At 46.2% G+C, this 12,583-nt stretch overlaps 1 protein-coding gene across 2 annotated transcripts in view; it reads left to right on the top strand.

Moving 5' to 3' along the window:
- Positions 1 to 12,583, top strand: part of PAPPA (pappalysin 1) — a 1,283,063-nt gene that overhangs the window by 1,141,663 nt on the left and 128,817 nt on the right. For both annotated transcript variants that reach the window (XM_078641985.1, XM_078641984.1), the window contains 2 exons: positions 12,212 to 12,316; positions 12,413 to 12,548. In XM_078641985.1, the coding sequence (XP_078498111.1) occupies positions 12,212 to 12,316; positions 12,413 to 12,548 (241 nt within the window). The remainder of the gene's footprint in view (positions 1 to 12,211; positions 12,317 to 12,412; positions 12,549 to 12,583) is intronic.

Genomic DNA, 12,583 nt, shown 5'->3' with positions numbered 1-12,583 from the left:
GTTACATAAAGCATTCCAACACCCTGCATTGGAATGAGTAGAGCTAATAAAGAAATAACATAGTTCTTTGTGTAAATACCAGGACACACCAACACATCTGACATTCTTACAGTGCATGCATATCTCATATACAGGGACTGAACAAAGACAAAAAAATGCCTCTCTTAAGTACCTGTGAAGTGATAACAAGCTTCACACCAAGCTTAATCGAAACAAAAGGAGGCCCGATGGCCCCTTAATTTGGCTTTTATCTTTGGCCCAGGTGGAGGTGAAAATAAAAAAAGAAAGCCCACTCCCTGCCTGCACTTTGGTGCTGGGAATGGACCAGCAATAAAGTTTCTGACCAGCCACCCATACCAAGTGACACTGAAAAAACACAGGTCTCAGAAATAAATCCCATTCCATCCACCTTTGAGTGCAATGCCTTCTGAGGTCTTGGCCTTTGAAAAGGCAGTAACCCACAACATGGATGGTTTAAGATACTGCAACACTAATTCTTTCCATAACTTCAACAAAAGGGAACAGAAGGTGGTGGGAGAAATTGATACTCTAGACAACATCATCGTAAACCCAGCTAATAAAGGTGGGGCCACAGTGATCCTTACCAAAGAAATGTACTGCACAAAATGTTAAAGGCTTCTGCATGAACCCAGATACTATAAATGACTAGACAGAGACCCCACAAAAGAAATCATGAAGGATATACAGTTTATGGTTACCCAAGCGAAAAAGAATGGGTGGGTAAGAGGATAGGAGAATGACTTTCTTTATGGAAAAAATCCCAAAGTGCCGTATTTTTAACATCTTACCAAAAATACACAAAATATATACCCCCCCGTCCCAGACAGGCCAACAGTATCCGTATTGGATCCCTCCTCGAGCCACTCTCCAAGTTCAATGACCATTTTCTGAGACCATTAGTAACCCTGATGCTTTCATACATAAAAGCAATACCAAAGGGGATGATGGATGGAGCGTTTGAACAAATCAAACACTCACCCCCAGTCAACTGATCTGGGTTTAATCCATCACCATTCTTTAGCTCACTCCACCACCCCAGTTAAGACATGGCCATATGCAAATCAGTCTGACACTGTGCCTCATGGGAACAGTCCAGCCCGAACTGCCAAGCCATGTCTTCCATGAACCGGAAACAAGCATCCTGGGACCGTTTTCGGGTTCATAACCCTCATCAGCCAGGCTATCTTGAATCCAGTGGTAAAGTGAGCAAGGGACTCACGTCTGAGCATACCCTGCCAACTTAGGGCGAACAAAGCGATACCACCCCCTTTAGTACCGCTTTGTTCGCCATTAGTTGGCAGGGTATGCTCAGACGTGAGTCCCTTGCTCACTTTGCCACTGGATTCAAGCAAGCCTGGCTGAAGACGGCTGTAATGCCAGAAACCGGTCCTAGGAAGCTTTATTCCGATCCGGGGAAGGCATGGCTTGGCAGTTCGGGCTGGACTGTTCCCATGAGGCACAGGGTCAGATTGATTTGCATATGGCCATGTCTGAACTGGGGTGGCAGAGTGGGCTAAAGAACGGTGATGGATTAAACACAGATCTTTTGACTGGGTGTGAGTGTTGATTGGTTCAGATGCTCCATCCATCACCACCCCCTTTTGTACTGCTTCATACATAAAAGACACCAAAAACATGCCTGATGTAATCCAAAACATTGATTTTGATTACAACACTGATTTATTCACAATCCTTGACATGGATGCCTTGTACACAAGTATTCCCCGAGAAGCCTCCTTCAGAGTTCTAGAAACTTTACTGAAAAAAGTACCATGGAATTCCGGATTAGTGACAGAATATCGACCACACAAATATCGTGACACCGAAATATTGTGTCAAAAATATCGTTAACACAAATATCGTTTTCCTATACTTATAAAGGTAAGTACAAAAATATTGAGGAAAATTTTTTGTATACACTTAAATATTTACAAATATGACACAAATACAGTTTTCAATAAATACAGTTTAACATAGTATCACAAAAAAAAATTATATGCAATTTTATTGGTTTTAGCACATTACAAAAGGTAACATTGAGGGAAAGTAGTATGGTACAGTCACTATCATTGTATTGAACAAAGCGTGTAATTTAGCATTCAAGACATCTGCAATACCATCCAAAAACCATTTCAGTATAATTTTCTGTACAACAGGTCTACCCCCTCCGCCCTCTACCACTTGTTCCATATTTTGTCATATTTAGCACGACAACCTCAGGCCTCTTACACCGGCCTCTCCTGATTGGCACACCAGTTCACCCCACACCTCTACTGGGGCAATGTAAGATACCTGGAAGCCCTCCAGTGTGATGCAATATCTTGTTTGGCCACCATAAGAGCTGTACCTATTAAAGCTTAGACCGTTGGTGTGCCTCCTAATCTATCAAGTACCCCCAGCAGTATCGGCAGCAGGGAAAGTTCCACTTCTCATCCCAGCAGTTCTGATAGATCTCTAACCACTGCTTCCCAGTATCGCGTTATAAGCGAACAGGACCAAACCATGTGATAGAAATATGCAGGAGCCTGAGAGCAACAAGGGTTTGCAAGGAGAGCTGCCTTAAATAGACGGTCAGGAGTGAGATAAGCACAGTAAAGGTAGTGCGTTTGCATAAGTCGGAGTCTGGAGGATATTGTGATGTCTCTACGCGGCCATCAGCGCATTCCACCAATCCGCATCTTCTAAGGGTTCCAGCCACCCCTCCCACCTGGTTCTAGGTGGCTCCCTGTATCCGGGCATTGATGAATAATGTATAGTATATCTGCAAGACACCACCTTTCCCTTATGCACCCATCATAAGCTTTGCCTCAACTGGGCTGAATTCTGGGAGTGTTGTGCCCTGGGAGATGTGTGTGCGCAGCGCATGCCGTAATTACAAATATTTATGAAATTGTGCTCTGGACAAAGCATACTCCACTTGGAGTGCCTGAAAGAAGCACATATGTGTACCCAACTAAACATCTCCCAATAGTGTGATGCAGATGGTGTCCCAACAAGGAAATCCTTCAGTGCTGCCACCTCCCTCAGCCACATGTCCTGCCACAAGGAAATCGTCTGAGTGAGCGTAGCGCTCCACCCAGTAAGGCAAGCTCAGCTCTCCACCCAAGAAAGACCACATGGTTCACCTCAGCTAGCACTGTAGGTTTGGTGGTACTATAAAGCATCACCATGATTCGTTGAAATCCTAGTGAGGTGAGCTCCACTCTCTAGGCCAGATCAGACCAACCCCCAGACCCCATCATACGGAGCTCATTGACAGTTGACATAGACCAGGCGTGGTCTAGATTTGCACCAGAGAAAGGAGATAGCTACTGAGTCCATCTCCTGAAACCAGCAGTGGCCAGTATCTGGGGAATGTTTTGAAAAATATAAAGAAATTTTGGCAGCAGCATCATTTTATATAGAGATATTCTGCCCATTACATTCAATAGAAGGGACTGCCACTTCTTAAGGTCTCCCTTAATTTCACAGGTCAGGGGAGCAATGTTATAGGACCATTTCAGTTCAGGGTGGAGCGCCACCTGTATGTCTAGGTAACGAAAACTCAGATGACGCACTGGAATTGTAGCCTGCCATTCCATACAGCTCCTTGATGATTGCAATGGTACAAAAAAAGACTTGGCTGGGTTGATGTTTATTCCCAAAGACTTAGCAAAGATCCGCAAAAGCTGGAGACAACGGGGGCCACTGCTATCTACATTTGAGAGGTACAAGACAACATCATCAGGTATAACGCAACACGGTCCTCGTGACCTGTTTCCCATTCCTATCCGCTGACCTGTGCGTCGCACCCTATGTGTCGAGTAATGGGCTCGATCGCTAGCTCAAAAAGGAAGGGGACAAGGGACATCCCTGTTGAGTCCCCTGACAAGAGTCTGACTTGCATCGTAATCAGGCCCCTAGTCTCAAAGAAAGCCTTGCCCTCCAACTACCCCCACCCCATACTTCCCCCAGAGAAACATCAGTTGCCCTGTAACTTGCATCAAATCATAGAACCAACATATGCTCAGGTGTGGGGTGGTGGACCCCTCTATGTCACAGGATCATCGAACTTCTGTAGCTCGCAACTGTGTGGGTTGGTCGCAGGTTTCCCTGCGAGTGGTGTTCAACCATGTCCCTGCGACCGAGCTTTATCCAAGTTCGGAGCTGGTTGCAATTAAAGAAGGGGAATGATCCATTCAATCCACCCCCATGCAAGCTCGTTGAGGCTGTATTTTTTCTGTTGTCAAGCGGCCAATCAGAACATTGGGCTGGAGGCACCAATGAGCCAGAGCTCGGGGAGGGCGAGTTGGCCTGCACATTGCGTCACTCTCGACGGAAGCGGGTACAGACCCATTTCCAGCACCTAACCACCTCCACCTACACTGTCGCCCAGGCTCCGGGGGAGGGGATCTGTTCAGTCGGTGGAGTTATTTCTCCTCTGTTAGCCAGTCCTAAGCAGATTCTGGGGTCTCAAGAAAAGTATTTTATTAGTGTGAGTCACTTTAAGGTGGGCTGTGAACAAATGCATAAACAAAATATTAAGAGCTCTGTACTTTTGTTTGACTGTGTCATAGTACCTCTGCCTCGCCTGGACTTTCTTAGTGTAGTCCGGAAATATCAGGATTTTGGAGTCCTAGTACCGGAGTTCTGGGAGAGCCAGAGCCTCCTTTAGGATACAGTCTCTGAAGTTAAAAAATCGGGCAATCAGGGGCGGGATTGGTACTCCAGGCAGAGGGTTTAAAGTAAGCGCCCTGTGCTCATGCTTTAATGCAAACCAGACATAGAGCCTTTCCACCAGGAGCCAGGATTGAATCCATTGTTTCAGAAACTCGTCGGGATGTGTAGATTCCGCTCCCTCAAGGAACCCCATGAATCTGAGGTTATTACATCTGGAGCGATTTTCTCCATCCTTCACGGGGGATGAAGCTCTGCTTTTTGGTAAAGGAGGCAAGTAACTTTTACTGCAACTGTAGAGACCCAGCCTTCCGCCTCTATAATTCTGATGGTGGTATTTCTGAGATCCTGACAAAGGAGTGCCGCGTCAACTCGCAATTCCCCAGTTTTAGATTCAACCACATTCTGCGATGTCTGTATGGCCTGCAGTATCTTGGCCAAGTCCCCTTCAGTAGGCACTTCCTCATCGATAGCTCACCTCCTGTTGCTCAAGGGCCTTTGGTGTATTGGTCAACTTGAGGCTGGTAAAAGTGAGGCTTTAAGCATTTTTCTTTCCCCATAACTGCAGCAGGAGACTACAGCAAGTGCATGTTGGGACCTGACCCACTTGCTTCAATCATGCAGCAGCACGAGCAGCTAGGCACCGGAGGAGGAGACCGAGACCGACAGGAAGTGGCCATGCTCCAGAGAGTGGGATTCGCTAGCTGCAGGCTGAAAAGTCCATTAGCCACCTGTGTCTGCGTCTGGGGACTCAGGCCGGACCTCCCCCAACCAGCTCGCCCTCCACAGGCCCATGTCAATAGCGGTAGCACCAAGATCTTACAAGGCCTATCTCAGTTGGGGGGATCTCCGTTCCACCAGTACTTACACCATTCTTCAATTCAAAGTTATATTTATGCAAGGGAACACAGAGGGGCTTCTGTAGGCACATCACAGGATCCTGGAACCTAAGCTCTTATAAGAGAGTGAGTTGTTGCCAGTGACAGGAAGAAGAGGCCCAGCACCGGAGTAGTCATTCGTAATCATGCCCAATGCAGGTTGGAAGTACAGGGAATCTATGTCACCAGGGGGGAGAGGGGACACCCCCAGTCTCTGAGCTCCGCACTCCTATTTAAAATTGTAAGGAGAGGGCTTCACCACAGACAAGCAGGCCTCCACCCCCACATACCTTGCGATGGATACAGATCCAACCCAGTAGGGAAGGCAGCATTCACATAGAGGTCAGTTCTGTGGTCTCAGGCACACCTCTACAGGCCCCAAGTGGTGTGACTAACCAGCGTACATCCTCTCAGCACCACATGAAATGCTGGAGCAGGTGCGAACATACTCTTCCCGCCTACTCTTCTGCATCTCTCACTGACAGTCACCGCGGGCCGCCATTTTAGATTAGGAACGGGGTCAGTGGCGGCACCCATCCCCCAAGGTCGATTTCAGCGCACCCAAAGGCACTCACTTAGAGGGTAGCTCTACAAATGCACGCACCCCCATACAAGCCTGAGATAGCTGCAGTCTCTCCGCACCACATGAGCCACAGCAGCAGGAGCAAGCACCCTCCTCCCGGGTCCTCTCCCTCACCTCTCACCAGGGCCGGACTGGCTACCGGGCAGTTGTGTGTGCTGCCGAGCAGGGGGATGATTTCGTTGATGGGACACCTGTGTGTGCAAAACGAAATTCATTTTGCTTTTTTTATTTCAAAGCGCACGCAGGTCCCCATCAATGAAATAAGCCCACACCACAGAGAAATTAGCCCCAGCTCAGCAGCACACACAACTGCCCGGTAGCCAGTCCGGCCCTGCCTCTCACCGGCAGAGTGAGGTCATCTGTCACTCGGCCCCAATGTGGGTCGGTTCCTGGGATGTCCCATCAGGTCTAGCCCAGGCGTCCCTGCTGTCAAGCCTCAGAAGGGGTGGCCAGCCGACACTCATTGTGAAGTCGTCATCTTAGAGTAAGACCGGGGCCCTAGGACTTGCCTATCCCCCAGGGCCGATTTCAATGCTCCCAACCGCAATCTGCACACACAGGGATGGGTCGTGGCGTAGATGTGGAAGTACTGCACTGTAAAAAGCATGGCGATTGAGGTTAGATGGAGGCAGATGTCAAAGGGGTTCAGAGCACACTTAAATATTTTAATACATATCTATAATACAATGTACATTACATATATTTAATTAACATTTAATATTAAAAACAAATATTTACTTATGTAAACATACACACACAAGAGCATATCTGTGAGTATGTTTATATATACATATGTATAAAACACAACTAATATTAAATATATTGTCAAGTGAAAATAATAATAATAATACCAGTAGTTGTAAAGCATAAACAATTGCCTGAGGGTGTCAAGGCGCTGGGGGCCGTCGGGAATTTTAAGCAAGCTATTGCCCAGAGTCACATGTTGATGGGCTTACCTGCCGCCAGCGAGCGAACCGTGAGCCCCCGTGTTCTGGAGTCATTCGCCCTGGTCGCTGTGCCACACCTCTTCACTTTATTCGACTTATCATACTAAATCATAAAAGCACATACAGTAAAACGTAATTAAAATCATCACAACACATTTAAAAACATTAATCGAAGGGAAAAAAAACTTCAGCCAAAAACCATGAAACAAACAAACCATGAAGGCAACAAGTTCATCGGCTCTTCTGGGTCGGTACGACGGGCCTTATGGGACTCCTTACAGAAATTTGCTGACAACCTCCTCAGAGACAAAAGAAAGGGCTTCCGCGAGGTTGTCAACAAGGGGATGATAATCTCCAACCAGATCCAGTGCTCGCCAATTCAACCTTGCTAGTGGCACACGAATACTGTCAAGGGGTGGCAGGAGGCAGACATTCATGACTCTGCCTCACAGCCCTTAAGCATGAATCACAACAACAGATCCTTAATCTGCCATTCTCAGGATCCACCCTATTCAACAGTAACACGGAGGACTTCATGGCCCTATGAAGTCAGAAATGGAGACCCTGAAGGCAGTTGGCCTCGAAAAACAAAAAGAACAATGGAGGTCCTACAAGCCCTACCAACTGTGTTTATTCCCTTAGAGGGTTCAAAACCCCTCACTGGTACCAAGACCGCTAGCAATCCCAATGGCAGAGGCCTTACCAGCAACAACAACAGCAGCAGCCTAGAGGTAGAGCCACTCAACAGCCTGCTCAGCGAGGAAAGCCTATAGCAGTATCCAAGTCATGAATCTTTCCTTCCCCCCTCATTCATTGCCCACTCCAGTAGGGGGAAGTATTTCACATTTTCTGGCAGAGTGGCAATCCATCACAAAAGAGGCCTGGGTAATAAATGTTGTTCGGAATGGGTATTGTCTCAGGTTCGTATGACAAAGAGAGAGGTAGGGAGAGTACTCTGACACTCTTGTTCCCCGGTCAATATTCAATTAACAAAAAGAAGAGTGTCCATGGAGAAAGGTCTAAGCCGTTCACGGGAGCATCAAAACAACCACACTGGGATGTTAAGGAAGGCCCTCACTCACCACCTAGTGATGACATGCTTCATCATCGGGCCCCACCAAAGAGACCGAATGTCTCTTTGGTGTGCTGCAACGCCAGAAATACTGCGGAGCAGGATGGTGAGTAGAGGGCGTGTTGTGTGCAAATGAAAATTAGTGAGTGATGAAGGTTAAAAAATGTCAGTAGTGTATCTGAATTAATGCTTTATTAAATGATCACTAAAGACAATAGATTAAAAGGAATGTGAGGGACCAGTCCACTTTAATTGAGTGGTGGGTTCCTACAAAGTGGTCGACATGTTTCTTGCCATTGAAACGGTGTTAATTTACCCGGCAATTCATCAGGACTGGGTGTACAGAAAACCCCGGCGGTATGGGCACGCTAAGGCCCACCCTAACCTAGGGACGTGAAAGTGAATTTTTTTTTTTAAAAAGTGAAAAAAGTGCAAAAAATTAGGAATAGAGACTTATTCCTAATTACTCCTGGTTTAGGAGGCTTCTACTGATCGTTTCTGCACTTTTTTGGTGTTGTCAATAAACACCATGGGTCTCAGGAGGGGGTGGGAGCGTATTCGGCACACCGCCCTCGACGCTCGGCACCCGTAGTGTACCTACGTCTGCCTCGAACTGGACCCCGACGATTGTCTCAGGTTCACCAGTCCTTCACCAAATATACCATCAAAACCATCCATTCACCATCTACAGATGCTACAGATGCTGTGCTTGGAAGTCAACATCCTTCTGCAGAAGCATGCTGTGGAGACTGTTCCTCCAAAACCATGAAGAACTGACATTTATTCCTGATACTTTCTGATAAAAAAGAAAGGTTCCAGAAATGAGTGCTCTCATTCTTGACTTGAAACTGGCCAACAAGTGGATTTCACAAGTAAGTTTTGAATGCTGGCACTGCACCAGATCTATCCCCAGTTGCACCAAGGAGACTGTCTCTGCTCGATAGACCTCTAAGATGCATACTTTGATATACCAATAGGTAAGAAGCATTGTAAAATCTTGAGGTTCATCGTGAATCAAGATTGACTCCTCAGGAAGCCCGACTACATTATCAGTGGATGAGCAATCTCCTCCCAGTGATTACGGCTGCATATTAATCACAGCAAGTCAATGCCTACTCCTGTTCAGACACTGCATTATTTGGGGGTCTCCATTGACACCAGTCAAGTAAGAGCATGTCCTTCGGAGGAGAGACTGTAAACAATCCGTCTGAAGTAAGGCATGAAAGCCTCTCTCTCCACAGTGAAGACAGTGTCATCTCTCCTCAGCTTACTGGCTTTATGTATTCTTTCTAACTTTGAATGCCTGTCTCCATATGTGTCCTCTTTAGGAATGTCTCGAAGACCAACTCACTTGAAATTAGGAGAACAGGATCACACTCTGCCCCCATACAACACAGTCTCTGAATGGTGGTGCTCTCCAACAAATCTGCTTCCAGTGATGCCATTTGCCAATATGGGAAACACAAAAGGATTTCCTCCAAATCTAGGGAACATGGCCCCCAAGAGAGATGACCTACCACATCAATCTCCTTGAGCTATGTTCAGTTCACCTAGCATTGAAAGTGTTTTTCATGTCCTTCAAGACTCACTCCCTGCTTGTTCAGACAGACAACACAACAACCACATACTACCTTAACAAGTAGGGCGGAAGGAGTTGCAGACCTTTATCCCACGAGGCACAGACAATTTGGAAGTGTCTGTTAGCCAGAGGGGTGTGGGTCACTGCAACTCATCTCCCAGGTGTTCAAGATGTTCAAGCAGAGGGGGCTCACTAGAAACCAACTATGATGTGTTTATCACTGTAACCCGGAGTTAACCTGTAGGCAGTGTACCAGGGGCTGTCTGCCACATATGGTCATTCCTATACAATGGCGCATGACTGCCAACGCTAATTCCTGGAGCCTGTGACCACACCTAACCCATTATGTTAATTAACAGGTACATCATCATAGTGCTAACATACACCAGAATAGATTTCAGGGACTACTTTCCATCTAAAACCCCGGAAGCACTCTTTTTCAGCTAGGCTATTATGTAAATATATGCCATAGGATAATCCATCATTTTACACTTGTTCTAACAAAAACCTCCGGATTATTGCCTCAATCAGTGTGTCAGGGGTAATCAGCGAATACAAGACTCGTACTTTTGATATTAATGCATAAGGCATGCAACCCCCCCATAGCTGAGCAGTACCACTGACTATGTTATGCTTCTATCACAAGTGTTTGACTATAGGAGCGTGCCTCCCGCCAGATGCGCATGATTCCTGAACCTCTCATAATTAGGGTAAGAAGTGTGATGGTAGCCTCATGTTTTTCAGAATGAAGCTATGTGCATGCTCAAGTGTGCAGTGTAATTTTGCAGTGGTTTGCCGTGCTTCACTTTATAGCATTGTCGTATATCATGCTAAATGAAAACGTTTTAAAATGTGCAGAAGTCTGATATGGATAGGTGGTTGATGCCAGCTGGGGGCCAATAACACAGGGCGTCCCCCCCACCAGTACAAGACCGGCACAAGCTATTATCAAAGCCGATTATTTTTATATTGCCACCTACGGGCATACACTAAAATAACTCTTTGGTGCATCCATTATTGTTCTCTGCCTTTCTCCAGTAGGAGTTCCAATAGAAGGTGAGAGCCATAGTCCTCATATCTACACATGGTAAGAATCAGTAAACAGTAAGGCCCTGATGAAGGCCTCAGACCTTCTATGGGCTTTAAATGTTGGCCGAAACATGTTCGCTTATACAGGGGTAATTGAGTCATTGTCACTCAGATAGACCCCATGACCTGTTTTTAACCATATCTAAGGTAACCAACTAAAGAAGGTAGTTTCCTTGGGTATACCCTGAGTCACTTTATTACTTTTCTTCTGGATCCCTACTTAAAATCCAGTAACAATTTATATAAGAACTCCCAACATTGGTTGAGTCCGCCCTGGTGGTACCATTGTGTGGATAGGTGCAGAAGATGAAGCATGCCACTATATAGTGGGTGAGGTGTCAACTGCAAAATATTTGAAATCCTTCTTGGATCTCTCTTTGTTAATCCAGCCTAGTTGACAATCTGTGTACTGTGATTATGCTAGGGAGGACACAACTAGGTCTCCTAGTCTCTCGCTCTCTCTCTGTAAAAGGGAAGGGAAAGCAGACAACGTGCAGGTGCTGATGAACGTGTCCCGGTGTCTTAAAATTATATTGGGACAAGTTCAGCATATTTTAGTGGCGCTCTACTTCTGGCAGGGTGGATGGTATCTACCCTGCGAAAATAGTGGGTGGATGCAGTCTACCGGGCTTCTACCTCTCACTTGTGCCCTGTCCTTACACTTCGCACATTTAGCAGCCTTAAATCAGTTAATATCTCAAGGATCTTATGTACACAGACGGGTATCAATGTCCACCTAAAATTGGGAAACACCCTATAGACGCCCCCATTGTTGCAGCATGTGTTCGTCTTTGTATACAGTAAACTGTACTCAGCTGCACACTTCACTGGGGCAAAGTATGTTCCTTAATCAGGAACTGTCTGTAAATACCTTCTCCAGGGAAGCATGTGTTCTTCATGTCAACTGTAAGTATATATATAAGCTTAGCTCAGTTGTACTTATCAGCTAGTGCAGGATTCTTCAATACACATGTTTATTCTGTGAGAATTGTTCACAGTCACCTGTTCCTTACTAGACAACTTGTTTGCGCTAAATGCATCCCACTCTGCAAAGCTACCTGCTCCGGCTACCCCCTCCCTGCTACCCGTCAGACAGTGTGTATCCACGTGTACATCATTTCTCGCTCGAATGTTCCCAAGAACCATATACATTTTTCAGTGTATAGAGTTTTGTTTTGTAAATGTACGGTAAGGCAGATATTGTCCACAATACATTTAGCATCTTGTTCAGGTGTTCCTAAATTTAACATGCATCACCTTCACCGCAGCTCTAACCCTAGAGTTGCAGGATGTACTGTTTTCCTCATTACATGTGAATTGTCTATCTCATGTGGGTCCGTCCATGTTTTCTCTTGCCTTACCTTGACGCTCCTCTGTGACTTGCAGGTGTGCCGGACCAAGGTGACAGATCTGAATGACGGAGTGGCTCAGAATGCCTGGTTCCCTTGTACAGTCCCTGCACATGTAAACCAGGGGCATTTCTGGCTAAAGGTAAGGAAATAACACAACAAAATAGAGTTTTGAAGATAAGGACCAGCTAAGCAATATGCTTTCTTCTTTTTCACGCGTGCTGTCTTGTCTTTTTAGACATATTTCTCCCGGCCAATGGTGGCTGCTGCCGTCATCATCCATCTAGTCAGTGATGGCACCTATTACAATGATCAGCAGCAGGAGACAATCCGGGTGCAGCTGTTTGATACCAAGGACCAAAGCCACGATCTCGGTAGGAAGCCCCATGCTCACTTCTCTATCTCCCAA

The sequence above is a fragment of the Lissotriton helveticus genome, chromosome 5_1, assembly GCF_964261635.1.
Source record: "Lissotriton helveticus chromosome 5_1, aLisHel1.1, whole genome shotgun sequence".
Taxonomy (NCBI): Eukaryota; Metazoa; Chordata; class Amphibia; order Caudata; family Salamandridae; genus Lissotriton; species Lissotriton helveticus.
Note: the sequence above shows the minus strand (reverse complement) of the source record. Positions and strands in the feature narration are given on the sequence as shown.